A 27,723-nucleotide genomic window follows, 5' to 3' on the forward strand; every position below is an offset into this window, starting at 1 on the left:
GTAGAGACTGACATCAACTGCTGAGTCATTTTGTCTACCTAGTTAATTCCTCTTATGTAATGAGCATGGACATATGACACAAAGACCTTCACATTTTGTGATCATGCCTCTCATGTACGTTCATATGCTCTACAACCTCTGTCTAGCTTTCCAGGCCACTTACCACAATCTGTAAGTCCATATATATTCCAACCTTGGGTGACTTTTCTTTCCACACAAAGTATATAACCAGGTAAACCAACCAAAGCACTGACCATTAGGAAGAATTTCTCTTTCCAATGTTTTTAAGGCCATCCCTGAATGAGCCATAATAGAGTTGCTGTCCACTTTCAGCTGATACTCATATACCAAGCCAAGCCATCCATAAACCAAGCTTATTTTGTTGTTGTTGTTGTTTTCCCTTCTGTATTACTCATTCATTTGGTATCTGCTATATGTTCAAAGGTATGAGTAAGAGGACGTTTACTATTATAGTAGAGATGGATACTATCTTAGTACAGGCTGCTATAACAAGCAAACATAGACTGGGTAGCTTCAGCAACAAATATTTATTTCTCACATTTTTGGAGGCCAGGAGGTCTAAGAACCAGGTGCCAGCATATCTGGTTGTGGTAAGGGTTAGTTTCTGGTTCATAGATAGCCATCTTCTCTTAAGATCTTCAGATGGCAGAGAAATGGATCTCTGGATTTTTTTATCTCATAAAGGCGCATATTCCCTCATAGGGGCTCCATTCCCCAAATCCCATATAAACCTCATTTTAATCACCTCCCCAAATCCCCACCTCCAAGTACCATCATGATGGAAGTTAAGCTTCAACATAGGAGTTTTAGTCCTTTCAGTCCATAGTAGATGTCATGGAGAGATCTGGCCTACCTAATCATGTAGCTTATGTGTGCTCTCTGGTCCTACTTATGCTTGATACCAGATGTACCACTTTAATCTAACAATGAACTATTCCTCGACCTGCCCATCCTTATGACTGGGATTGACAGTACCCAGCCCATAAGGAGCAATTGAGTTACATGGTCATGTGGCACAGCACAGTGAGGTGACCCATCTCTGCCAGGGACTAGTTCCATGTCAGGGGCTGTTTTTCAAAAAGCAGTATAATTCTCTGCTACAGAGGGCGTAGTCTTGCTCCAGAAACCCAGGGGCTTGGGTTAAGATTCTCTCAGTGGGGCATGGCACAAACTCCACTCAGTCTCTTTTCTCACCCCTGATACCTCCAATAATACTATAGGGTCTTCAGATCTTATGGTCCATATGGTGGCAGAATTGCTTGCCCCTCATGTTGGACCTGCTAGAGTCCTCTACTGTTCTAGGCTTGGATCCTTTTAATTGCCTGCTATATGGCCAGGAGCTGCATATCTATATATGGAATGTAGCCCGTTCGTCATCATGTTTCCCTTTTCTGTGGTAGGTTGTACAAGATACATTAATTTGGAGGGGAACTTTCAGTATGTTCTTAACCACTGGATCCCTAAAAAATGTATGACTATGTCGAGCCTTTGAATTTTTTCAGGGCCCATATACTACCCTATGGGACACATATTTCTTACCAAGATCTTCTGTATGCTAGCCATCTCTTGCTCATTGGCCCGTATAAACACAGTTTCATTGATAAAATGAATAAGTATGACATTCTGTAGGATGCCCAGATGATCTGGATTTCTTTGGACTATGTTTTGATGTAAAGATACTCCTGGAAAACACTTTATAAACAAGTATTTTTGTCTGATCCATGTGAATATAAATGGTTTCTGATACTCTTTCCTGATTAAGATAGAACATAATGTGTTTGTGTTGCTCCAAGAAAGGTGTGTCCCTGGGCAATTTAGCTTTTTGTAGCTGAGGTTGACTCTGAGGTGCTGAGAGCTGGAGGTGACCTCTGACTATGTCCCCTGCGGCTGGGCAGCAGGTCCTTCGCAGGTGATCTGGGAAGCACATCTTCACATTCACCGCAAGTCATGAAGTATTGGTACTTGTTGGTATTGTTGCTGGTTTTTTTGTTTTGTTTTGTTTTGTTTTTATAAGTATTTACGGAATTAAGTTTTTGTTTTGTTTTGTTTTAAGGCAGTGGCCCAGATCTGGAACTGAAACACAGGAATACCTTTCTACTTTTTATATGTCAACTGTATATGTAAACCCAGACATACTATTTCCTTATATCTAGGCTTAGGTTAACTTTTAAAGAACAGTACCTATTGCACTTCATTATAAGAGTTGAAATCTTTGCAGATAACCTTTCAGTCCCCACAAAGATCTGAATTATAGAAGCCTTTTCTGAGGTTCTTGTATTGGATGGCCCCACCCACGTTTGCCACCATTTCCCTATTAGCACACAAAATTAAAACCCCAGTTGAAACAGGGCCTGTTTTGTGTGTCATCCTCATTCAAGCAAGTGGTGAGTAATTTTGTCCAGTTGTGGAGAGGGGACCTAAAGACACCAAAGTCAAAGCTAAATTGATTTAATTATCTTATTGTTTTGATGTGGTCTTGACATCTATTTTTTTTTGGTCAGTGATTTTTTTTTTTTTTAAAGAAATACACTATATCTACTGGTACCATTTCCTACTTAAAATTCTTCAGAAGTTTCTCATTATCTTCGGAAGAAAATACAGAGTCATTGTGGTCAACAGTCTGACCTCTGGCCACCTCTCCCATCTGAGAGGAGGAGCAGAGAGATAGGAGTGAGCCTATAAAACTTAGAGAAAGAAATATACTTTAAACATATGATCACGCATTTAAATAACCATTTAATTATGTTATGAGAAGTACTGAAATGATTTCTGTGCTTGCTTTTGTTTTGTTTTGTTTTTTGAAAGTACCCTGTTGTAAAAGCAAATACTATCTTTCCTGCCTTAGCAAGGCATTGTTTTCTGTCATTATTTCAATTCTTTTCTTTTTGGGGGGCCTGGAGGGAACATAAGAACATTATTATATCTGTAGGTTCAGCTTTGTTTAGTCACCAGTGACCTCTACCAAAATCCAGTAAAGTCTCTAGAGCCCCATCCTTAGTAGTAAGATTTGTTCCTGTTTGTGGAGTTTGGTGGGTATTTACCTGTTACTTTGCCCCATATGGTGTGTCTGGTGGGCGGGGCTACAATACACCTTGGTCTTCTGTCTGCAGTCCAGCTCTACTGGGATCCTGCCCTGAATCCCGCACCACTTAAATGGAGGCCCAGTGGCCCACAAAATACAAATTCCTCAATTCCTCAGCTCTGGCTGTCACTGTGCTCCTCCTTTGGGCCTCTTCTAGGAATGTTTTTTTGCTTCAAATTCATCAGGTTCCTCTGGAACCATGGTAGTACCTTGACAGCTCAGCAGTGTCTGCTATCTCCCCCACCCCACTCCTCCCACTGGGTCACTTGGATAAAGAGCATTTTTTGCCTTCTTGGACAGCTATTCCTTGACCTTTTCAAGTGGATGAACCATACAGAGAAATTAAATCTTTGGCCCTGGTTCCTGGTTTCCTCAATGTCCAGATTTATTACTCTGTTTTGGGGCTTGGGCCGTGACACATATTTAAAAACTTAGGTTAAAAAAAAATGTCTCTGTTCTGTCCTTCAGAAAGGGACAGCAGAGAGTAGGGCTAAGGGTGGGATGGAGTGGGAAAATAGCTTACTAGACTGCCTTGAGGTAAGATGTGACTGATGACAAAAAGGCAAGGAGATAGAGAGGACAGGAGACATGTCTTCCCTCATTTTTGCCCTCCCCCCAAGTCACCATTCTGTGCTGGATTCCAGGCTGGTGAAGTTGGCTTGGATACTCACACTTAGATCCCACACTATTGATTCACTTAGGGCTATGTGCCAGCTTTCTCTTTCAGCCCATACAAAACTAATCAAATTAATGGATGCTGCTGCTGGTTCTCATCAAATGCCATTAAAATATAACTCTTTCATGAATAATTCTAAACATTGACTCAAAGCAATTGATTACAAGAACTATGTAGTTCAAATGGGAGGAATGATTTATGTTTTCAACGTGTAAATAGGCTTCTAAGGAATGCAGAGATACAAGTTATAGAAGTACAGCTATAATCACAGTATTTGAATTTTAGAGTTCCTGACTTGTGTTTATTTTCCAATTTTGGCTTTCAGAAAACACGTAAATCTTGCAAAGCAGTTGCATCATCTCTCTTCACTCTGTTCAGTCTTGCCCATGGATTCACTGAGCGCTTGGAGTCTTCCCTCATAGAGCTGCAACCTCACAAAATTATGTAGAATGAAGTAGTATTTTTTTTTTTTTCCTGAAAGTCTGGTATCTCAGGATACACAATCAGTGATTATGTAACTGTCTACCCAGTCAATGCAAATATGTAGTAGAAGTAGCTGAAAGTTGGGCAAGGATATAACATCCCATCTCAGGAATGAGACTGGTGGACTTCCAGCTGCCACTCTGATTTGCTCCTCTTTTTAAAATTATCTCTCATGCTTTGTGCTGGTTTGGCTCTTAGTACCTGTCTTGAGACTCTCATACTTGAGGAAGAATTTGGATACATTTTTCTGGCTTGATTGTGGCCTTTCTTTTTAATGAGATTTTTTAAAAATTTGCTATCCTTACCCCTTGTCAATGGTTAGTTTTATATTTCAACTTGAGTGGGCTATGGTATCCAGATTAAACAGTGTATCTGTGTGTGTCTCGGGGAGCTTGTTTCTGCATGAGATTTGCATTGGAATTAGTGAGCTCAGTAAAGTAGACTGCCCTCCCAATATGATTGTGATCATCTGATCCATTAAAGGCCTGAAAAGGACAAAAGGCAAAGGAAGGTGGAATTTGGTCCTTTTTTCCCTGCCTCACTGTTGAGCTGGGACATGTCATTTTCTTTAGTCCTTGGATTGGCATTTATATCATTGGCTCCCTTGGTTTCTAGGCCTTCAGACTCAGACTGAATTTTCTGAGTTTATAGTTTGCAGAGGACAGATGTGGAACTTCTTTGCTTCCATTATCTCATGAGACAGTTCCTCATAATAACCTTCATCTATATCTATATCTATTTGCATCTCCTATATCTGTATCTACACATCCTATTGGTTCTGACCCTGTGGAGAACCCCGATTAATAGTCCCCTCATTCCCCATACAGAATGTAAGTAATGATCCTGTCTCCTACCTAACTTAACTGATTTTATTGTCACAGGCCATTCCCCTACAGTGTTCATAATGGAAGAGATCAGAGAATTTGAGCATGCCACGCTACATAAATGAAACAATTCTAAATACATTGCCTCACTCTTTATATACATTTTCATTCAAATTTTATTGAGTTAGAAAGTATGATGCAATTAATGTATAATTCCTCTCACCACCTCAAGTTGTCCTTATAGGCAGAATCAAGGACATTGTTGTCTAATAAAAGATACAGACATGTAAATATATAGAGGAATAGAATGTTAAAGATACTAGAATAGATAAAAGGTAGGTCATATAGGAACACAATAGAGGAGCAGTGAGTTCTTCTTTGGAACGTGAAGAAAGACTTATTAAAAGAGGTGATACTTGAGTTTATCCTGGGGGTCATGGCGGAAAAGGGGGGATTCAAAACAGAAGATATGAGCAATAGCAGAGTGAAATGGTGTAGTAGCTCATTAGAAGAGCAGTGAGTAGTTAAACATGGCTAGATGATTAGACCCATTGGACATTGGGGGTAAAAAGCAGAAAAGAAGTCAGAGGGTCTTGAGTATGAGACAGGATTCAGCATTTTATCAGAATTGATGTTTGTTAGGAAATCACCAAGAGAAATCAAAACTCAGCTCAGCTTTAGTTCCATCCTCAAACCACTGAGCTGGAACTTCCAGGTGTGAGACCTGATTAGGTATATATTTTGTAAATACTCCCCTGACTAGAAATTTCCCAAATTGTTACCTGTTCTTTATGCGCACAGAGCTGAATGACATTTTCTGCCATAATTTGCAATTAGACCCTGCAACAGAACTTTGCCCAGGGGAATGCAAAAAGTGATATATGTCACTTTCATATATGTTCCTAAAACTTCCTATAGGATCTTCCTTGCCTTCTCTCCTTCCTCATCAGCCAGCTGGATACACAGAAGACCAAGATCCCAGAGTCAAGGACCCACTTAAATGGAATATGTTTGAAACCTCAAGTCACTGTATGGAAAGCCACCCGGGGTTGCCCAATTTAATTGCAACATGAGCAAGTGAGGAAATTTTATTGTAAAGCTACTGGGAATTTGAAGTAGTAGACAATATTATTAAAAATACTGGTGAGGGACGCCTGGGTGACTCATTTGGTTAAACATCTGCCTTCGGCTCAGGTCATCGTCCCAGGATCCCAGGATCAAGCCCCATGTCCATCAGGCTCCCGGCTCAGTTGGGAGTCTGCTTCTCCCTCCACCCCTCACCCTACTCATGCTCTCCCTCTCTCTCTCAAGTAAATAAATAAAATCTTTAAACAAAAAAATAAAACACCACTGGTGAGCAATAAGTGGTAACTGAAAGAGTGAAGTAACATGTTCAGATTTAGACCCTAGAGAGACTGTTCTGATAAAAATATAGAAAATGGATTGCATTGGATACAGGTGAAAGTCAGGAAGATCAGTTAAGACTGCACTGCAGTTATCCTGGGAAGAGATGAGGAGATCTCTGCATGGCAGTAATAATGACAGGAGAGTAGACTGATGAGACACAAAGTGGATACACTCTGTCTCCACTGGAAAGAGACCACTGGATATGCAAATGACAGAGCCTCCCAGTTTTCTGGCATATTGAAAATTCTAAATATTTCTCTTCAAATTCAAGAACATTTTAATTTGTTCAAAGGCAATTTTATAGTAATTTAATCATTATAAAATCTGAATAGTGATTGTTAGAGTTGTCTTTCCTGAATTGGTTATTGCTCTTTGTCTCACCTTACACATTTTGGTTCAGTCAAGAGTGACTATTTTTAAGTGCAGACATTTTCCCGGGTGGTTAGGTTGAAGTCACCTGGACTATCCAGATAAAATAAGGTATTCAAAGCAAATAAGTCTATACTCTGAATGGAAAACCACAATACTGTTTTAATATGTCATTGTTGAAATGACCATGGTATGGCTGAGGTGTTGCCTGGATTCCATGGTATAGGAAGGTAGGCTCTTCCTAAAAGGCAAGACTGGAGTGACACCCTGATTTAAAAGTGGCTTTCTTGACTGCATCCAAATACAGCTGGGACGATCTAGAAGTGCAGGGCTCAGGTGTGCCTGTCGGCTTTCTTTGAAATGCTGAAGACACTTCAGGATTTTTGAAAGGTGGTGGATTACTGGCACAATGAGAGAGTCCTGATAAGAGAAGCTGCTAAAGCAATCATAAAAGGAAAGAAGTAATTTAAGAACGCTAGAGCAGAGAAAACTTTGAGAAATAAGTTTGGCCCAGCATCTCCAAGGGATTACCACCATTGATTTCAGACAACTTAGCCACTTGCTTTAAACTAAGGAATCTGAACTCCTGTTCAAAGTGAAATGTGTTAACATTGTAGTTTGTAGAGCTCAGAAGAGAGGAAATTGGGAGCAAACAGCCTAACTGTGTTCAATGGTAGCCTCAGCCAAGAGCTGATGCTGAAGGCAAACCAAGTGGGTTCCATTGAAAGGTGGACACTGAGGGGATGGGTGCCCGCACCTGTGATATTACCTCAGATCTGCACAAATCACTGCAGTTTACAGAATTCGTCCACAAAGAGTTTTAGTTCACCCTCTTCAAAACTCTGTGACGTATTACTGTTTGGAGGATAAGAAACTAAGGTTTATAGTGTTCAAGGGACATGTTTACAGAATCAGTGCTTGTCTATCACAATACAGTTTGCTCACCTTGATGACGATTTTTAAAAACAATAAAATTTGGATGGTTTCTTCAAAATATAGTCATTTCTAGAGCCCCTATTCAAATTATGCTTTAAAAATCTGTCCATTAACGAATCATTTTTCCCCTTGTTTGAATATTCTTACCTATCCCCCACTTTGACATTTACCCGGGGTGTGTTCAAAAGAGGTCAGTTCTTTTCCCTCCCCCAGGAAAAGTGAAGTCATGAAATAAGCCAATTCCAATGCTGGAAATTGTGTCAGGACAAATCTGTGTTGTGGGTTTATAAATGTAGTTTAAATCAGAAAACTTGGCAATGAACTGAATGCTCTGTCATTTAATTCAACCTTATCTGTTTCAGTCATAAGATGTAACTTGTAAATTCCATCCAGACACCTGTTAGAAATTATTTGGCTCAGATTCTTGAGAGAGAAGAGTTACTAGAAATCAAACATCTGAACAGTTTTACAATGTTCTTCAGATCATCCTCACCAAAAGATCCTGTTTGAAAGGGATACTATAGTTTGAATGGATCTTAATGAAGATTATAATGGGAATTAATGGGGCTTTGGAATTAAATAAATCTAAGTTCAAATCTTAAGTCTATTTGTCAGCCTTTTGACCATGGGCAAATTAATAAACCTATCTGCATCTTAGTTTTTCTCATCTGTTAAGTAAAATTAACCATATTTACCTTCAGTGGTTAATGTGAGAATTAAATGCGGTAACTTAGGGGCACCTGGGTGGCTCAGCCATTAATCGTCTGCCTTTAGCTCAGGTCATGATCCCAGGGTCCTGGGATTGAGCTGGTCCCCTAAATTGAGCTGGATATCTACCAGACCATCCTGAACACCCACGAAATCAGCCTGAGATGTAAGAAGATATATTTGGATCTCTACAAACAGAACATCTCCAGAGGTGGTCTTGGGGTATGAAGCAGGGAACCATGATTCTTCAGGCAGATATCAGAAGATAACAGAAGGGGGAGGGAGCCTCCAGGATCCTGCGCCGGACCACAAAAGCCTCCCACATTGGGGACTGGGCACAGACTCGCAGACTAATAGCAGTGGGGAAAGTACTTTAGGGCAGCCCCTCAAGGCTGAAACCTGGAGCTCGGGGGCACACGTGCAAACTGGCAGCTTGCAGTTCTAGAAGCACAAATGACAAAGACGTGCCCAGACCTGGAAGAAAGGGCTGGGAGTCCTGCCGTGGGGCACATAACCCAGGATGCTGAAGTTTCAGTAGCACAGACAGAAATGGAGACATTGTGGCCTGGGAAGCTCAGTGAAGAATAGTGATCTCTCTGTTCTGAGACAGAGGTGTGCAAATGGTCACTTCTGCTCTGACTCTAGGAAGAGAAGTGGAAAGCTGCCTGGGAAAGCCGCCAGAAAACAAAAGCCCCCCAAAACCGGTTTTCATTGAGCCCATTCCCCCAACACACACGGGGCAGGGCAAAATGCCCAAATAGGGTTGCCTGAGTAACAACATGGCAGGCCCCTCCCCTAGAGGACAGGCTGGAAGAACAAGAGGCCAACAATCCTAAGGTCCCTATAAAATGAGTGCATCATGCTTGGGTTGCCGTCAATAATTTGGATTCTTTACCTTCCCTCAACTACCCCTCAACAGAATGATTAAGAGGAGGAATGCCCAACAAAGGAAAGATTCAGCGGCTGTGGCCTCTGCCACAGAATTAATGGATATAGATATAACCAAGATGTCAGAAATTGACTTCAGAGTAGCAGTTATCAAGGTGATATCTAGGCGATATTAATGACAATATAGAATCTCTAAGGGCAGAAATGAGATCTAATCAGGCTGAACTTGTAAATGCTATGAATGAAATACAGTCTAAACTGGATGCTCTGACTGCCAGTGTAAATGAGGCAGAAGAACGAATTAGTGAGATAGAGGATAAGATGATAGAGAAGAAGGAAATTGAGGGGGCATAGGAAAACCAAATTAAAACCCAAGGAATCAAACTGAGAAAGATTAGTGACTCAAAGAAAGGTTGCAATACCAGAATTCTTGGGATCCATAAGGGTGTGGAGAGAGAGAGCTCTAGAAGATATATTTGAACAAATAGTAGCTGAGAATTTCCCTAATCTGGGGAAGGAAACAAGCATTCATGTCCAAGAGGCAGAGAGGACCCCTCCCAAGATCAATGAGAACAGACTGATGCCATGACATACAATTTGCAAATCTTAGATCCAAGGAAACAATCTTGAAAGTGCAAGGGGGAAGAGATTTCTTACATACAGAAGGAGGAATCTCAGAATAACATCAGACCTGTCCACAGAGACCTGGCAAGCCAGAAAGGGTTGACAAGTCCTATTCAGGGTACTAAATGAGAAGAACATGCAGCCAAGGATACTTTATCCAGGAGGCTATCATTCAGAATGGATGGAGAGACAATGAGCTTCTAAGACCAGTAGAAACTGAAAGATTATGTGACCACAAGCAGGCCCTGCAAGAAATATTGAGGGGAAAGGGTCCTATAAAAGGTGAAAGACCCCAAGAGTGATATAGAACAGAAATTTACAGAGAAAATTTATAGAAACAAAGACTTCACAGGCAACATGATGGCAATAAAATCATATCTTTCAGTAATCACTCTAAACATGAATGGCCTAAATGGCACAGGGTTACAGATTGGATAAAAAGACATGACCCATCCATATTCTGTCTACAAGAGACTCATTTTGAACCTAAGGATACATCCAGTCTGAAAGTAGAGGGATGGAGAACAATTTTTCATGCCAGCGGACCTCAAAAGAAAGTTAGGGTAGTAATTCTCATATCAGACATATTAGATTTTAAGCCTAGACTGTAGTTAGAGATACAGAAGGGCATTATATCATGGTTAAAGGGTCTATCCAACAAGAGGATCTAACAATTATAAATATCTATGGACCCAGCGTGGGAGCAGCCAGCTACATAAGCCAACTGTTAACCAAAATAAAGAGAAGTATTGTTAATAATATGCTGATAGTAGGAGACCTAAACACTCCACTCTCAGCAATAGACAGATCATCTAAGCAGAAAATCAACAAACAAACAAGACCTTTGAATAACACACTGCATCATTCCACCCTAAAACAACAGAATAGTCATTCTTCTCAAACACACATGGAACTTTCTCCAGAATAGACCATATACTGGGTCACAAATCAGGTCTCAACAGATACCAAAAGACTGAGATTATTCCCTGTATATTCTCAGACCATAATGCTTTGAAACTGGAACTCAATCACAAGAAAAATATGGAAGAAATTCAAACACTTGGAAGCCAAAGACCATCCTGCTTAAGAATGTTTGGGTCAGGGGGCGCCTGGGTGGCTCAGTGGGTTAAAGCCTCTGCCTTCGGCTCGGGTAATGATCCCAGGGTCCTGGGATTGAGCCCCACATCAGGCTCTCTGCTCAGCGGGGAGCCTGCTTCCTCCTCTCTCTCTCTGCCCACTTGTGATCTCTCTCTGTCAAATTAATAAATAAAATCTTAAAAAAAAAAAAAAAGAATGTTTGGGTCAACTAGGAAATCAAAGAACAACTTAAACAATTCATGGAAACCAATGAGAACAAAAATACATTGGTCCCAAAACCTATGGGATACGGCAAAGGTGGTCCTAGGGAGGAAATACATAGCCATCCAGGCCTTACTCAAAAAAATAGAAAAATCCCGAATTCATCAACTAACTTTACACCTTAAAGAACTGGAGAAAAAGCCACAAATGAAGCTTAAGCCATGCAGAAGAAGAGAAATAATTAAGATTACAGAAGAGACCAATGAATTAGAAACCAGAAATACAGTAGAGCAGATCAACGAAACTGGAAGCTTGCTTTTTTTTTTTTTTTTGAAGATTTTATTTATTTATTTGTCAGAGAGAGAGAAGGACAGAGAGAGCACAAGCAGGCAGAGTGCCAGGCAGAAGCAGAGAGAGAAGCAGGCTCCCTGGTGAGCAAGGAGCCTGATGTGGGACTTGATCCCAGGACCCAGGGATCATGACCTGAGCCAAAGGCAGCAGCTTAACCTACTGAGCCACCCAGGCATCCCTAGAAGCTTGTTCTTTGAAAGAATTACTAAGATCAATAAACCACTGGCCAGATTTATCCAAAAGAAAAGAGAAAGGACCCAAATTAATAAAATTATGAATGAAAGACCAATGGAACAGAGTAGAGAGCCCAGATGGACCCTCAACTCTCTGGTCAAAAATCTTCAACAAAGCAGGAAAAAATATCCAGTGGAAAAAAGACAGTCTCTTCGATAAATGGTGTTGGGAAAATAGGACAGCTAGGTATAGAAGAATGAAACTCAACCATTCTCTTACATCATACACAAAGATAAACTCAAAATGGATGAAAGACCTCAATGTGAGACAGGAATCCATCCAAATCCTAGAGAAGAGCATGGGCAGTAACCCCTTCGACATTGGCTACAACAACTTCTTTCAGGACAGGTCTCCAAAGGCAAAGGAAACAAAAGTGAAATGAACTTTTGGGACTTCATCAAGATCAAAAGCTTCTGCAGAGCAAAGGAAACAGTCAACAAAACAAAGAGGCAACCCACAGAATGAGAGAAGCTATTCACAAATGACACTAGGGCTGATATTCAAGATCCATAAAGAACTCCTCAAACTCAACACCCAAAAAACTGATAATCATGTCAAAAAATGGGCAGAAGACATGAACAGACTCTTCTCCAAAGAAGACATACAAATGGCTAACAGACACATGAAAAATGTTCAACATTATTAGCCATAAGGGAAACTCAAATCACCAGTTGGAATGGCAAAAATTGACAAGAAACAACAAACATTGTAGAGGTTGTGGAGAAAGGGGAACCCTCTTATACTGTTGGTGATAATGCAAGTTGGTACAGCCACTTTGGAAAATGGTGTGAAGTTTCCTCAAGATGTTAAAAATAGATCTACCCTATGACCCAGCAATTGCACTACTGGTATTCACCCCAAAGATAGACATGTAGTAAAAAGAAGGGCCATATGCACCCAATGTTCATAGTAGCAATGTCCACAATATCCTACCTGTGGAAGGAACTGAGATCTCTTCAACAGATGAATGGATAAAGATGATGTGGTCCATATATACAATGGAATATTACTCAGCCATCAGAAAGGTTGAGTACCGGGGCGCCTGGGTGGCTCAGTGGGTTAAGCCGCTGCCTTCGGCTCAGGTCATGATCTCAGGGTCCTGGGATCGAGTCCCACATCGGGCTCTCTGCTCAGCGGGGAGCCTGCTTTCCTCTCTCTCTCTCTCTGCCTGCCTCTCTACCTACTTGTGATCTCTGTCTGTCAAATAAATAAATAAAAAAAAAATCTTTAAAAAAAAAAAAAAAAGAAAGGTTGAGTACCCACCATTTGTGTCAACATGGATGGAACTGGAGAAGATTATCCTAAGAGAAATAAGTCAGAGAAAGAGAATTATGATATGGTTTCACTTATTTGTTGAACATAAGGAAACATGGAGGACATTAGGAGAAGGAAGGGGAAAATGGAAGGGGGGAAATCAGAGAGGGAGAGGAACCATGAGAGACTATGGATTCCAGGAATCAAACTGAGAGTTTTAGAGGGGTTGAGGGTGCTGGAATGCATTAGCCCGGTGATGAGTATTAAGGAGGGCATGTATTACATGGAGCACTGGGTGTTAGACACAATCAATGAATCATGGAACACTACATCAAAAACTAATGATGGGGGTGCCTGGGTGGCTCAGTGGGTTAAGCCGCTGCCTTCGGCTCGGGTCATGATCTCAGGGTCCTGGGATCGAGTCCCGCATTGGGCTCTCTGCTCAGCAGGGAGCCTGCTTCTCTCTCTCTCTCTCTCTCTCTCTGCCTACCTTTCCGTCTACTTGTGATCTCTCTCTGTCAAATAAATAAATAAAATCTTAAAAAAAACAAAAAACAAAAAAACTAATGATGTACTGTATGGTGACTAAATAATAAAAAAACTATTAAAAAATAATACCTGTGGTATATTACACATATTAGGAATAACACTAATTTTGTTTCTCACTGAAATTGTTCAGAATGTCTGTCATAAAGCATCTGGAAGACATTTTTGTTTACAAGATGTCAACTTTTATATGCTGATAAAATGTTTACAGACTTTGCCCCCACCTTTGTTCTTCCCTCAAGGATGTTCCAGTCTTTGTGAATGTTACATGTTGGTTTTTGTCTTGTCTTCTCATGTTGCCCACCCCACCCATACCTACCTCTGTTCTTTGTTTCATGGGCCCCATGTCCCTTCTCCTAAGTCTCACCATTCTCCTTGGGGCAGACACAGAGCAATGTGAGTGCTAGAATGTTTAAGAAACCAATCAACCAGCCAACCTTTTTGTGTAACCCCCTCAGATATGTTGAACATCTCTTCTTGAGTCCTGTTAGGACTCCTATTAGGTAGGAGTTTTGGACTCACGATAACTTTATGCTAAAGTTCCACAGGCCTCCTTCCCCTGCCCACAGTTTTAAACACCATTCACACTCAAACTGCCATTTTCCATTTCCAAGACTTCATGGCAGCGACTTGCATTCATGTTCTACCATCTGCCTAACCTCTTTCCATTATAAATATACACTTCTTTTTCCAGTTAGCTTCAACAAGAGTGACTTGTGAGCTATAAATACCACATCTAAACTTCTCTAGTTCCGATTATAATTCAGTTCTAGTCTAGTCTCAGTGGTAGTAAGCCAAATGTTTATGGCCTTGATTCTCTTATCTGTATCAGTTCCCATTAATCATAACCCTATGCACATAAATGTTTAAAAATAAAAATTTGGATAAATGAAAAAAGTGCCAGTTTGCCTGTTGCAAGACTGATTGACCTGCTCTCCCCATTTAATGGCAGGGCTAGCTAATATAGGTTAGAGTTGAATTATGAGGGGCAAAGCTGGAAGAAATCAGGCTGGATAGAGTAGTGAGCCATCACAGTGTGAGCGGGAAGAAACCAATAAAAGCACAATACCCAGATTGTGGCTGCAAAGCCAAGAGTTTTAATTTAAAATAGGGATCAGTTCAGAGTGAAGACAGTGATAAGCAATGAAGGGGTGCTGAGGTCTTAGGTGACAGGGATATACAGCTAAGGGTGATTTATTAGCATTACCTTTCCCAAGTTTCATATTGTGTTGTGTTGGTGACCCACAGGGTAGGCAAATAATGTACCAAAATTGCTTAGGGGACCCAGTTGTGAGATAGGACAGCGGTATTGACTCCCCATCCTCAACTCTGAGCGTCTGTGTTGCACAACTTCTTCGATGTTGTCCTGTCAACGAGTAGTGCTTGTGGGAATTATTTATTGTGAAATCTGATGCTATAAAAGTAAGGAGATTTTGGGCCTGGCTGACTCTTTGGGCAAAAGGAATAATTCTTAACATTTCTAATAGGATTCACTGGTGATCTTAGCTGTGCTAAAAGATAAGCAAGCATGCAAGTGGCCAGCATGGGGAGAGTATGAGATAACTAAGTATGGTTATATAATATAAACAGGTATGTGGTGATGAGATTTATGTCTAGGCATATATTATTAGGCATAAATTCATAGTGTTTATTTAATTTTCCATTTAAACTACTAATGAAGTACTCTATAATGTAGGATGCTAAAACTGTGTCAAATTAGTGCAAATTCTATACTGCTTGAAAGAAAATACTGTAATTATTGAACAGTAGAAATGTAATTGTTTATAGTCCTTAAGCATCACTGCAATTAAGGCATCACATTTGTTATGCTTTCTTTAGAATCTGTGGTTAGTGATTTTTTTAATCCTTTTGTTAACTCTTCATTTCCTGGGTTACTACACTTTTTTTTTGGTAATGCCCTTGATAGTCCAAAAGGTCTAGTATTCAAAAAGCTCTGTAGCGTCATAGTCTGTTGGTATATGACTCAGGATTCAAGACTAAACATAAGTACATGTGATTTTGACTTTCATTTCATTTCATTTGCTTATCCATAGCTGGTATAAGTGCTGATGTGATGTGCTATCCAAAAGAGGTAGCAAAAGAAGGAAGGAGACCTGTGGGTAGATAAATATGTCAAGATTGGTATACATAACTATTGGAAGCCTTCAAAGATTTGGATCTTGTTTAAAGGCAATTAAATGCCATTAAAATTCCATTGCTGGAAAAAAATGCCTTTACTGGAAATTATTCTATTTTTTACTAAAACTTAGGGAAACTTTAATGATATATTTTCATATCAGCTGATAGCCAGCTTTTCTAGTCAGTCCCTAGAAACACATAAGCATAATGCTCTAGGGTTTTTTTTCCCCATCCTCTGCTAATTAGATTACATCATTGAACCAATTTTTCCTTAATACCCACCTAAAAATTCTTAATATTTTTATAAGGACTGCATATTGATTATGGACACCTGCTTTCTAAATCAACTTCCTTCTACATTCCACAAGACAACGACTTTAAGAATAAAATACACAAAGAGTCCTAGGTGGTATTATTTACTTGTCCTAGAGTCAAGAGTTGAATGTTTTGGGGCACCTGGGTGGCTTAGTGGGTTAAGCCTCTGCCTTCGGCTCAGGTCATGGTCTCAGGGTCCTGGGATCGAGCCCCACATCAGGAATCTCTGCTCAGCAGGGAGCCTGCTTCCCCCTGCCCCTCTGCCTGCCTCTCTGCCTACTTGTGATCTCTCTTTCTCTCTGTCAAATAAATAAATAAAATTTTAAAAAATAGTTGAATGTTTTATACTGTGCAAATTTGGTAATGGCCAATGTTACCATATATAAGCAATAACATGGTAAGTTTCTTCGGACAGTGTGGTCAATAGGTTACCATGCTGAGCTTGAGCTCTGCATCTTTAGTGTCAGAGATATTTATGGTTCTAAGCAGCACCAGGCATGGCTATTAAAGGTAAAAGAAACAGCAGGGGCATGGTTCCAATTGCTTAGTAAACAGTTGTAGGAAGATGTTTATTAAAGCTGGCTCTCAAATGACAGATAAATGCATATTTGTTATGCATGCTAAATTCAGCATGCTGCAAGCTTAAAAGCAGATCAAAACAGATATTTTAAAAATCATAGAGACAAAATACAGCTATGTCAGTATATGACAGAAAAATAATTTTGCCTTAAAATGATATCCCCTTAACCACTCATGAACATGTAATCACAATTTATGGAACAAAATTAAAAGCACATTGGGTGTATTCCATTTTTTAACTCATTTGGCATCAAGTTAAAAAAAATTAAGTGAGCTAAACTAAGATACAAGTGAATCCCTTTATTACAAACAAAAAACTACATCACATAATTACTGATATATAATTTGTATTTATTAATGTATGATGTTTAATTCTTAAAAAAAATGCACACACAAAACAAGCTACTGAATAGGTTGTTTCATGCACATCTTTTTCTACCTCACAAGGTTCTGCTGCATGATTTTTAGAGGAGTTCCCTTATTCAGGGTTGGCATATGTTTTTCAATTTTCATTGTCCAGAGCCATATTTACAGAAAGATGTACAAATATTGTAGATAGTAGGCTGTACAACCCTCACATGATTAAAACTTCAGTTCCTTGGTTTTCTAGTGCTTTGTGTAAATGCCAATAAATTTGAGAGTTCACCCAACTGTGCCTCTTAACCTTTGTTCTCATAGGTGAAGGGCAGGATTTTTAATCAAGTAGCAATTTATCTTTAATTAGGAAAACATAATTAGGTATTATCATCTAATTGCAATTACTGGTTGGAGGAAGCCACATTTCACAAGTAGTGACCCATGCTGGATTATCATTCTCCTAGTACTGAATTTTGAATCAGTATTTGTATTTGGCAGATAGCCAAAACAAATTCAAAGGTAATCACCAGGCCTCTGTGCAATCCCACTGTCAAAGTCACAAACTCCACTGTTGAATAAGAAACAAGAGATACTTCCTAAGCCACATCTTGGCTATATCTGTTTCCTGCTAAGACATCAAGTGTAGATCAAAATAATTGTATACAAAAAACCCCATGTGAAGTAGGTTCGAGGACTGTTCCACACTTCGGTTCTGGTACAGTTAAAAACAGTTTAATGTCTCAAGGCACCACTATGGTTGAACATCAGATACACGGGTAATCAGCTAATCTTCTACTATGCTGTAAAGTCAGTAAATAGCTTGTGCAATTGTGAAAAGCAATCTCTAGAGGACTGTTAGATATAAGTAGGCACGTGTATTATAATACAAATAGAAAACAATGAGTCCTAGAAAAAGCATGTTGAGCACCGTTGTGGCATTGTGTTTCTTCACCTAACACTACGTAAACTTTACATTTACAAAAGGAAAGACTAACTTTTTTAAAGTTACACTCAAGGTTGCTTTTTGTGCTATTTCCAAGTAAGTGAATCTAGTTCGTAGGTGTACTTTTCGAAGTCGTTGGGTCTGGATCAGCTTCTGTCGCACTGGTAGATTCATTCAAGTGCGAGCTTAAGTTTTCTGACGTGAGCTGGGAAGACTTGTACACAATCTCGTTGAAGTCGGACCTGATGCAGACCAAGGGAGGGTCATTCAGTGGGTCTTCCACTGAGGCCTGTGTGTTTTCTCGAGTGAATCCCATGTCCTTGCTATGTTCTGACGGTGATTTTCTTTTCATGCGAGTGTAAGTCTTGTCTTGATTCTCCATGCCTTGCTCATTTTTCAGAAACCGTCCAAAGAACCAAATGAAGAATCCAAACCACACAAAAGCTATCAAACTTGGAACAAAAGCTAGACACTTGACATCAAGGCTAGCCCCTATGAACCTGCTGTGTAAGAACATATCTCCCTCAACATATGTTTTATTAGTCTGAGGGTTAGTGTGATTGGACCTCCATTCCCACGAAAGTTTGGTTCTGTTCAAATCCTTTAAACTTTCTGAGTCTTTCACTGTATATATCTTCTGCCCTGGGCCAATGTACTGTCCATATTCGTGAGGCTTATAAAATATCTGGTTCTTCCACATATTAAGATCCAAAATCAAGACAAGAAAGATAATTCCATAATTAAACCATTTACCTGCATTAAAAAAAAAAAGAAATACTTCATATTAGTCAAAGACCTATAAAATTGCAACAGGGCTTTCTCCAATAAAATGGAGACAATGGCGTATAAGTATAAATTGTTAACGTTTTAGGCCTGTTAGCAATTTTTCAAGATGGCTATGCTGCCATTAAGTGAATTGGCAAAAGATATTTCCTGATTGTATTCTAGACACATGAAAATGTGACTGTGGGTCCCAGAGTCAATAATTTATGCTACTTACACTAACCAGATTAAACCTCCTTGTTTGATAGGCACCACAGCTGTACTCAAATTTGATTCCATATAGGTTATTCTCTAGAACATTTCAGTTAATGTTTACAAATAAAGTTCTAATGACATTCATAGAAAAGTCTAACATATGATTGAACATCTCTTACAGTTTTATAATTCTGTGTAGGCAAGAAATAAATCATTTTACAGTGCAAACACTGCAAGTATATCAATTGAATTCACATTGCTGTTTGTAAGTGACCTGTTGATTAAACCATTAGTTGATATGATTCAGATCAATAATTCTTGAGCATTCAAGACTTTAAAATAATTGCATTAAATTCTCATTGAACAGAATCCATTTATCAGACATATAAATACAACCAAAGCTGACAAACTGCTTTAGAAGACAGGATTTAGAGAGGTTGTTAAGCTACTACAATTTCTTTGTAGTATTTAAAATTTTCATACAAGTAAGACATTGTTTAGAGACATATTATCTAATGATAATGAATTTAAAAATAAATTTACATCTGCAAATGAAAAGACTATGGGGAAGCTTTCAAGGGATACTAGATTCCATCATAATTTTTATTATAAACACAATTTATTGCAAACTTTACAGTATCAAGTGTATCATAACATAGTAGTACTCACCTCACAGGTTTGCTATAGCAAATTAGGTGATACATATAAAGGGTTCTAAAAGTTTAGTTATAAATATATATACATACATATATGTATATATATATAATGTCAAATTTATTTTATTTTGTATTTGAAGATAAAGTATCAAACGAGAGAGAGAGAATCTTGGGCAAACTTATTAAACCAAGAATGGTAAAAATGAATTTTGCAATATGTATTCTAACAATGTATAGCTATATAAAAATATAACTTTGTGAAGAGTTTAGGAAAGTGTTTTATCATCATTTTTACATATTTACATTGCTACTATATACAAAACTGAAGAGTTTTAATCCTGGCTCCAAAATTTACTAGCTTTGTGATCTTAGGCTAGTTGTTTAAATTTCCTAAACCTCAGTTTATTTATATGCAGAAAATATTATACTTATTAAAGCTACTAGTGTTAGTATTTCATAAGATCATTAGATGCTAAACAGAGTGCCTGGTACATAAAAGAAACCCAGTAATTGTTACTATTATTAACATCAAAGCCTTGCCTAAGCCATGATAATGCATTTGCTTGGGAAGGTACAATTCTTCTCCATCCGGAGAATTTATGTAAACTCACTGACTGGAAATTATAACTCTGCCTGTCCTGAAATTGTCAACCCTACAATTGTTACAGTCTTTGTAGTGGAAACTCTTGCTGGAATGATTTTTTCACATATCCCTCTAGAAGGTAAGTTGAAACACTGGGAATGTTGTTTCGATATATGATAAACTGTAACATCTGGCACTGTTAAGTTCTAACCACTCCTGCTTTCCTGGAGTCATATCCAAAACTAAAACAGATTCTTACTAAGCATCAACCATAAAAGAAGTAAAGAATGCTCAAGCCAGAGAAATTCAGTCAAACATAAAGGAGAACATCATTATTGAACATTTATTGTGCTTGTACTAGTCTCTGTTGTGGGATGCCTTAGTAGCTGCTGAGCACAGACCATTCTGCCTTCCAGGGAAGAACTCACAGTCTTGTTGGGGAAACAGAACAGCGGCATCAACAGATAAATAATAAAAAGAGGCCACATCGGAGAGGTGCCAGGTGAGTGATATAAACTATAAACACCAAAGATGTTGGGGAAACGGAATAAAAACTGAGGGCCGTCGAAGTATCTGCAGAAAGGATTTTGGAGGGAGTAGCAATTCATGTGGTCCCTGAAAGAAAAGAAGGATAGAGAACAGTCTGGAAAATGGTGCATTTCTTTCAGACATAGCATAAAATAGCATGTGGGAAAAGATGAGGTGATATGAAAGGGGTGAAAGGAGAGAGAGAAAATAATGGAGAATATTGTAGGAAGAGAAAGCTGGAGAGGAACGAGAGACAAGTGAATTGAAAAAGTTCTGAGATTCTCATCCAGTATTAAGGAGGTAAGAGTTGGGAGCTTCCATGATGGAAAGCAACCTGAGAGAGGGGCTTCATTCAGGTGCTTCCCTGTTGCAGGAGATTCATACTTATCATCTTGCTATAAACTGCATGTGCTGTGAAGCCACACTGTCCTTGAATCTGTATGACCGACCATCACCTTCCTGACTCACAAAGGTCCCTCGGAGAAACCTGTACTCTCTAGGTCACTTTTATTAACTCATGAATAGGGCAGTCCCTCATAAAGTGGTCCCTGTATCTAGGGTAACGGTATCAGAAACTGTGATAAGCAGCATCACAGAATCAGGGAGAAGAAAGGAATGCTCAGTGAGCTTGGAGTAAGGTGCTGTTCTGGTGGGAACAGATGCTTAGAGAATGTTAACAGACAAGGAGAAAAAGAAAATCAGAGTATAAAAACTGCAGTGAATGTACACTGAATAAATTAAAAAGAAACCCTGAGGATAGGAGGACCTCTTCCTCAAACTTTATATATTATTTTCCTCACACAAGTTGAATGGTGCTGAGTGAGTTTGACCACTACATGTTAACACTAAAGAGTCACTTTATGTTATTCTCACATGACCTGGAGTTTGGATATTTAGATGAGATGGAAGAAGAGCAAATTTAAAAAGTGTTGCTCGACATCAGGTATTAGGTATCTTCTCCCTTCTCTGACACATCTTTACCGATCTGGGAGAGGGAGAATCACAGTCACAAAAAACTGCAGACTAGAAATCAGCAGATGAATCTCATCCTGACACTCAAGTTAAATAATACAACCTTGAGTTACCTGTTCAACCTCTCTAGACCTCAATAGTTTTATTTTCAAATTGAGGAAACTGAACCAGATGACTTCTCATTCTATGATTCTGTCCTCTTCCCCCAAATCCTTATACCCCTATTAGCTATGTGAATTCAATTTTTTATGCAGTGAAATAGAGAATAATATCAACATAACTACCTCAAAGAATGATTGTGAGGATAAAATGAGAAGTTATATTCGAGTAAGTTCTCTAAAATATATTAAGTTTGCCAAAAAAAGTATTATTTCTATAATTTATTTCTTCTGTGTCTTCAGTTAATATAGGATCTTGGTGATAGAGGGAGAGAAGAACATGTAAGGGTTTGGTTTTTTTTAATTGTTGTGTTAGTCACCATACGTTTAACAAAGATATATCCTAAAAGTGATCAAATGTCTCACTTTGGATAAAATAGCAGGAATCACTGAGCACTGACATCGCTGGGTAGATATAACTGAACCAGTTATCTAAGAGGACACAGCGTGTAGTTACATGTAAACATGCTTTGTGAATCAGGACATTTAACACATTGAAAATTCTTAGCAGGGGTGCTTGGGTGGCTCAGTGGGTTGAGCCTCTGCTTTCAGCTCGGGTCGTGGCCTCAGGGTCCTGGGATTGAGCCCCGCATTGGGCTCTCTGCTCGGCTGGGAGCCTGCTTCCCCCTCTCTCTCTGCCTGCCTCTCTGCCTACTTGTGATCTCTCTGTGTCAAATAAAAAAATCTTAAAAAAAAAAAAAAAGAAAATTCTTAGCAATTGGTAATTTGTCTACAACTTGCAGGAGAATGGTCCTGAGAATAGGTCATTTATTATATACATAGATTTTGAAGCTAAAGGACAGGTAATAGTGTCTCCAATAGTGTCCCCTCCACAGACAAGGCCATGTCGGGTGGAAAGTGCAGAGGGGAGAGAACAGAGTGAGGCAGGTTCCCTACTGACATCCTATTTCTTTTCTTCTGTGGATGTAGCACTGTCTATACCCCTCCCACCCCCTGTCAAAGCTAGTCAGCTGAAACCTGAAGCTGGTAAAATGCGGAAGAAATGGCTCTTCTTACTTTTTGATTGTTTCTAGCCCACGTGACATAAACTGCTGGCCCGTTTATGCATTTGCACAGAGGAATGATGTTCCTCTTTAGCTAATATCCTTCCTTCTATTTTCCCACACGGTGTTCTGTTAATTTTGTAATGCTTTCTCCTCTTTAAAAAATTACTTTTGCCCTATGAGATGTGGCAAACCGGAAAGCGAAATCATGGGAGACAACTCAGTGTCACTGTTCTCGTTTACCAAGTGAGGGGTTTGAGCTATTGATCTTTCAGGTTTCTCCCCAGCCCTAAAAATCTCTTTGGTGAATCCAGTGAGATAAACATCACCTAAAGCTTAACGTTTTATGGTGGGCCAGGAAATCTCACCATTAGGGCAAAAAAGATGGAATACACAATTTTCATGCAGAGAAAGCTTTCCTTTAAGAATTGTATATTCTGAGAAACACTGTTTTCCATAAAAAATAATTTTGAGTCCCTGAAACAACCCACATGGAACGGATATCAGACACAAAAAGGAAAAGAACAGAAATGCTCTCTTGCCATTTCCCAAGTGTGTTGTTGTGAATGTACAATCAACCATAACAAGAGGTTTAGTATTTCAGCATTAATCACAGGAGAGATTTTGCATTTCCTCCTGTTGTTTCAACTACATAGCATAATGTAAATCAGCAAGAAGGGAGGGTAAGAATCCATACATTATTTCTATTAATCTCCTTGTTGAAATAGTTCACTGTCTCCTTTAATGAGAAATCACTGCATGGTGTTGGTGGGATTACCTCTCTCTTGTATTTTGTGCCTTTAATGAATCCTATCGATTGTCAAAAATGATATTATAATGGTAATTTTATGTTTTCACATTGTGGGAGATTACAGATCCTGGGCTAGTTGGTTTTAAAAGGATTCTTCTTTAAATATCACCATCACTTAGCATAGGAAATGACAACAATTTGGGGGAAAATATAATTTTTTCAACTAAGGATAAAAGAGTATAAAGTACTGATAGTTCCATCATATAAGAAGCCTCTCATTATTCAGATTTGCAATTATAATTTTTTTTTAACCCAGTAGGGTTGCCAGTTAGCATTGAGATTGAATTGTGCTGTGGGCACCTTCCTACCGAATTAGTGCCACTGCTTGGCCAGACTCTGGCCTCTGTTGCAGATACATGAAATAGTCATGCTCCACAAAGCCTTTTAATATCCATTATGGGACAGCAAGCAAACATGGCCTTGAAAAAGGTAAATGTTAGATAATTAAAGAAATAACAGTTTGCTGTAACAGGCTTTTTGGCCATATTCAATGTCTTTTCATTCCAGACATGAGCAGCGAAAACAGGGCTCACCAAGTTAGCATCTCTTCAAGTAACCCCTCGGTAATTTAGGGATATCTGGAAACTACATTAGTGCTTGGGTCATAAGGAGAACATTTAGTAAATTGAAGATACTTACTAAAAAATTTATGAATTAATAGGAGCTATTTGAGTTAGTAAAGCTTCATCTTAAGACTTAAAAGCAAATGAATATAGCTCCTCTAAGTGCCTCTCTTGTCATTGTCATTTCCTAAGTGGGACATAGTCTAACATGATGAGTAGGGGTAGAAACTTGCGATGATACAAGGAGAGGGGAAAGCCATGGGATTATACTGAATTAGGTGACTATTGGATTCTGACTTTCTTGAGATTAGGAATTGTATCTTGTTTATTTCTGTATTCCCCAGATCCTAGCTTAGACACATATTAATGCAGAAAATGTCCATTAACCAATAGGCAAATGCTGAGATAATGTGTCCAGACAAATAACAAGAAGTTATAGTCTTCCAAATCAAATATATGTGTCACAATGACCTGGTGAATTTTAGGATACTGCTAAAATCAGATATATAATCTTTGGGAAAAGAAAATGTTCATATCTTAAAGACTGTAATTCATTACATATTTCAAGTCTCTCTTCTAGCTGTAAAGACTATTCCTGAAGAGTGTGAGTTTTATAACAAAAATACTCATATATGCACAAATGAAGACAGGACACCTCAGTTTTTACATGACAAACCAGCTCAGGGACAGAAAGGGCTGACAGCCTTCAGGCAAAGCATCTATGGCCTTGAAGAAGATGAGTTCTGGACAAATCAAATATGGGGAATTGCTGCTTTATGTAGAAATAAACATAGTTAACTCTTAGAGCTGTATAAATGTGTTGAAAATAGAAACTGCTTCAGGAAAGGTTTAGAAAAATTCACAACTGAGAGAAAAGCAAAAGGTCTTTGTGTACTTTGGATAAATTCATGATCTTTGGAGACTGTCACAGTGAGCAGGATGCATCATATTTCCCTGTTTAACAAGCCCCTTGTTAATTTTGTCGGACAGAATATTCTGGATGAACCACTGGTCTGCCCTCCCCAGCACTTCCCACGATCCAACTGGCACAGGAGAGCTCTTTAAAAAACAATCTCTGGGAACTCATTTGCCAGAAATCATACACCTATGGAAATAAAACGGAGGGTTCATTATTTTCCACACTCTTGCCATTGTAAAGCACCTGTGCCCTCACACCACTCAGGAAACTGAAATAGAACACAGACGCAATGGAGGTTTGTTTACTTCTACATTTTCCATTTTTGCCAAAAGGGTTCCCGTGGGCATCATCGTGCCAACAGTGTGAGTTCTCTCCTCACAGATCCACAGGCCTTCCTTCTGGCCTTTCCCCCAACCCCCTCCTAATTTACTCAGATGATGGCCACCAATGGGACACTTCCTTTGTCTGGCTGGGATGACAGATGGCAGAGCTTCCACCGGGATTGGCATTAATAGGACTCAGAGGAGCTTCCGAGAGTGAATTGAGAGGCCATTCCTCTCTCGCCTCCAGAGACTTAGTACATCACATTTTGAATCCATCTTTGCACTCACCTCATAGGTAAAAGGGAAGAGGCCAGAGGAGATAATTACATGGTTACATTTAGCATTTATGTTTAAGAGAAGAACAATGAGCTTGGGCTAAAAGCACTGATGTGACCTAATCATTAACAATTTATCCCCTTTGTTACTGAAGTCAAAATTCCCAGAAAAAAATATTTTAACACACCCTTGGATAGAGATGATTTATTTTTATAAGCTGCAGCCCAGCTTATAAAATGAAAGCTCATACACACTGCAGCAAACCATCTGTCAAGGGGGATCCAGATGAGCTAAACAGATGCAACAATTCAAGTCATTTCTGAAATGCATAAATAAAACTAGCATGGAATCAGGATTAGAGAATACGCAAATCCTAAATATTTTTAAAATGCCAATGGGAACTCATCAGTGTCAGATAACCCTCTACATACAGAGCTCTTCATTGGAAGAGTGATTTTTTTTTTTTTCCTTTCTTAGCCTTCTTCTTGACTCAGTAGATAACAGTAGAGAATTCAGAATAGTGGATAAATAATAAAAGAGCCCCCTCTTAGGCTACCTAATATTTTTGAATTAAATAGGAAAACAAACTCTGGAAGGACTCTGAGAGCAAAAGCTTCAGGTAAAAGTAGTGAGAGTTTACCGAGTGCTTACCAAATGGCAGTGTTTTAAGTGCCTTGTACGTATTAAATTTCACAACCCCATGGTCAAGTACCTTACTGTTCCCATTTAAAAGATGAGAGAACTGAGCCTCTAAGAGATTAAGAAGCTTGACAAGGGCCATACCAACAGTCAGTGTTGGAGCTAGAGTCCAGGCACCATTTTCCATTTTCTCAGCATGCACTGAACGTTATTTCCAGAACACAGAGGAATGATAGTTGAGGCCATGGTGGAGCCATTTTGAATCGAGGAAGTCCTACCAGTCTTTGCACAGACTCTTCTAGTACAGAACAAACACAGGCAGAGAATGTGACAGTTGGAGCTGTCTGGGGATCCACAGGATCTCTTCCTACCCCTGACTCTGGCTTCCTCTGTGGTCACCCAGATCCTTCCCAACATACTCTGCTTTGGAACCTCTTTTCTTGGCCCCAGCTCTGACTTTCCATCTCCTAGCAGGACTCTATCTTGTGCCCTTCTCACTAACACCTCATTTCTATTTGAATTTTCATTCTGTCTTGTGGCTTCTGATTTTTGAGTTGTATATGAACATAAAAGCTGGGATGAGAGGAATTTTGACTGTAGAAAGTATTTCTCATCAGCAGTGTTTCTCAAAGAGAGGTCCTCTGGCAGCATGCAGAGGCATCAATTGGCAATGCTTAAGAGAAGGCTGGATCCCAGCCTCCAGGCTGCACCTCCTATCTCAGGCATCCAGCTCTGGAGATGAGGCTAATGGATCTTTTTAACAAACTCTCCAGGTGATTCTCCTACACACTAAAATTTGAGAACCACTGATGAATAGAAAGAGTTTCATGCTTAATAACCCAGTGATAATACTATATTTACTCATCAAGAAAAGCATTGATTTTCCCTACAAAAAGCAGCAGAACTTGGAGGAGCTGATCAAGTTAGCTTGTTCAGAGTTTGTAGGTGACTTGGAAATTTGCAGGCTACTGACAACTGAGCATATTACAGTGCAACATGTACCATGTTTTTGGAAATTTTATCTAGGTTTCCTCAGAAACAATTATCTTAAAAAGTCAGATAAAGAGGCCATTCACGGGCGCCTGGGTGGATCAGTGGGTTAAGCTGCTGCCTTCGGCTCAGGTCATGATCTCAGGGTCCTGGGATCGAGTCCCGCATTGGGCTCTCTGCTCAGCAGGAAGCCTGCTTCCCTCTCTCTCTCTGCTTGCCTCTGTCTACTTGTGGTCTCTGTCAAATAAATAAATAAAATCTTTAAAAAAAAAAAAAGGCCATTCACAG

The 27,723-nt window shown here is 39.3% G+C and overlaps 1 protein-coding gene across 7 annotated transcripts in view; it reads right to left on the reverse strand.

Moving 5' to 3' along the window:
• Positions 1 to 27,723, reverse strand: part of TMEM117 (transmembrane protein 117) — a 515,843-nt gene that overhangs the window by 9,659 nt on the left and 478,461 nt on the right. For 3 of the 7 annotated variants that reach the window (XM_047742332.1, XM_047742334.1, XM_047742333.1), the window contains exon 6: positions 16,511 to 18,788. The exons of 1 other annotated variant lie outside the window; for it this stretch is intronic. In XM_047742332.1, the coding sequence (XP_047598288.1) occupies positions 18,142 to 18,788 (647 nt within the window). In that variant the 3' untranslated portion in view covers positions 16,511 to 18,141. Of the gene's footprint in view, positions 1 to 16,510; positions 18,789 to 27,723 lie in introns of those variants that run through there. 3 more of the 7 variants (XM_047742329.1, XM_047742330.1, XM_047742331.1) reach the window with 2 other exon arrangements.

The sequence above is a fragment of the Lutra lutra genome, chromosome 8 (assembly GCF_902655055.1).
Source record: "Lutra lutra chromosome 8, mLutLut1.2, whole genome shotgun sequence".
Classification (NCBI taxonomy): Eukaryota; Metazoa; Chordata; class Mammalia; order Carnivora; family Mustelidae; genus Lutra; species Lutra lutra.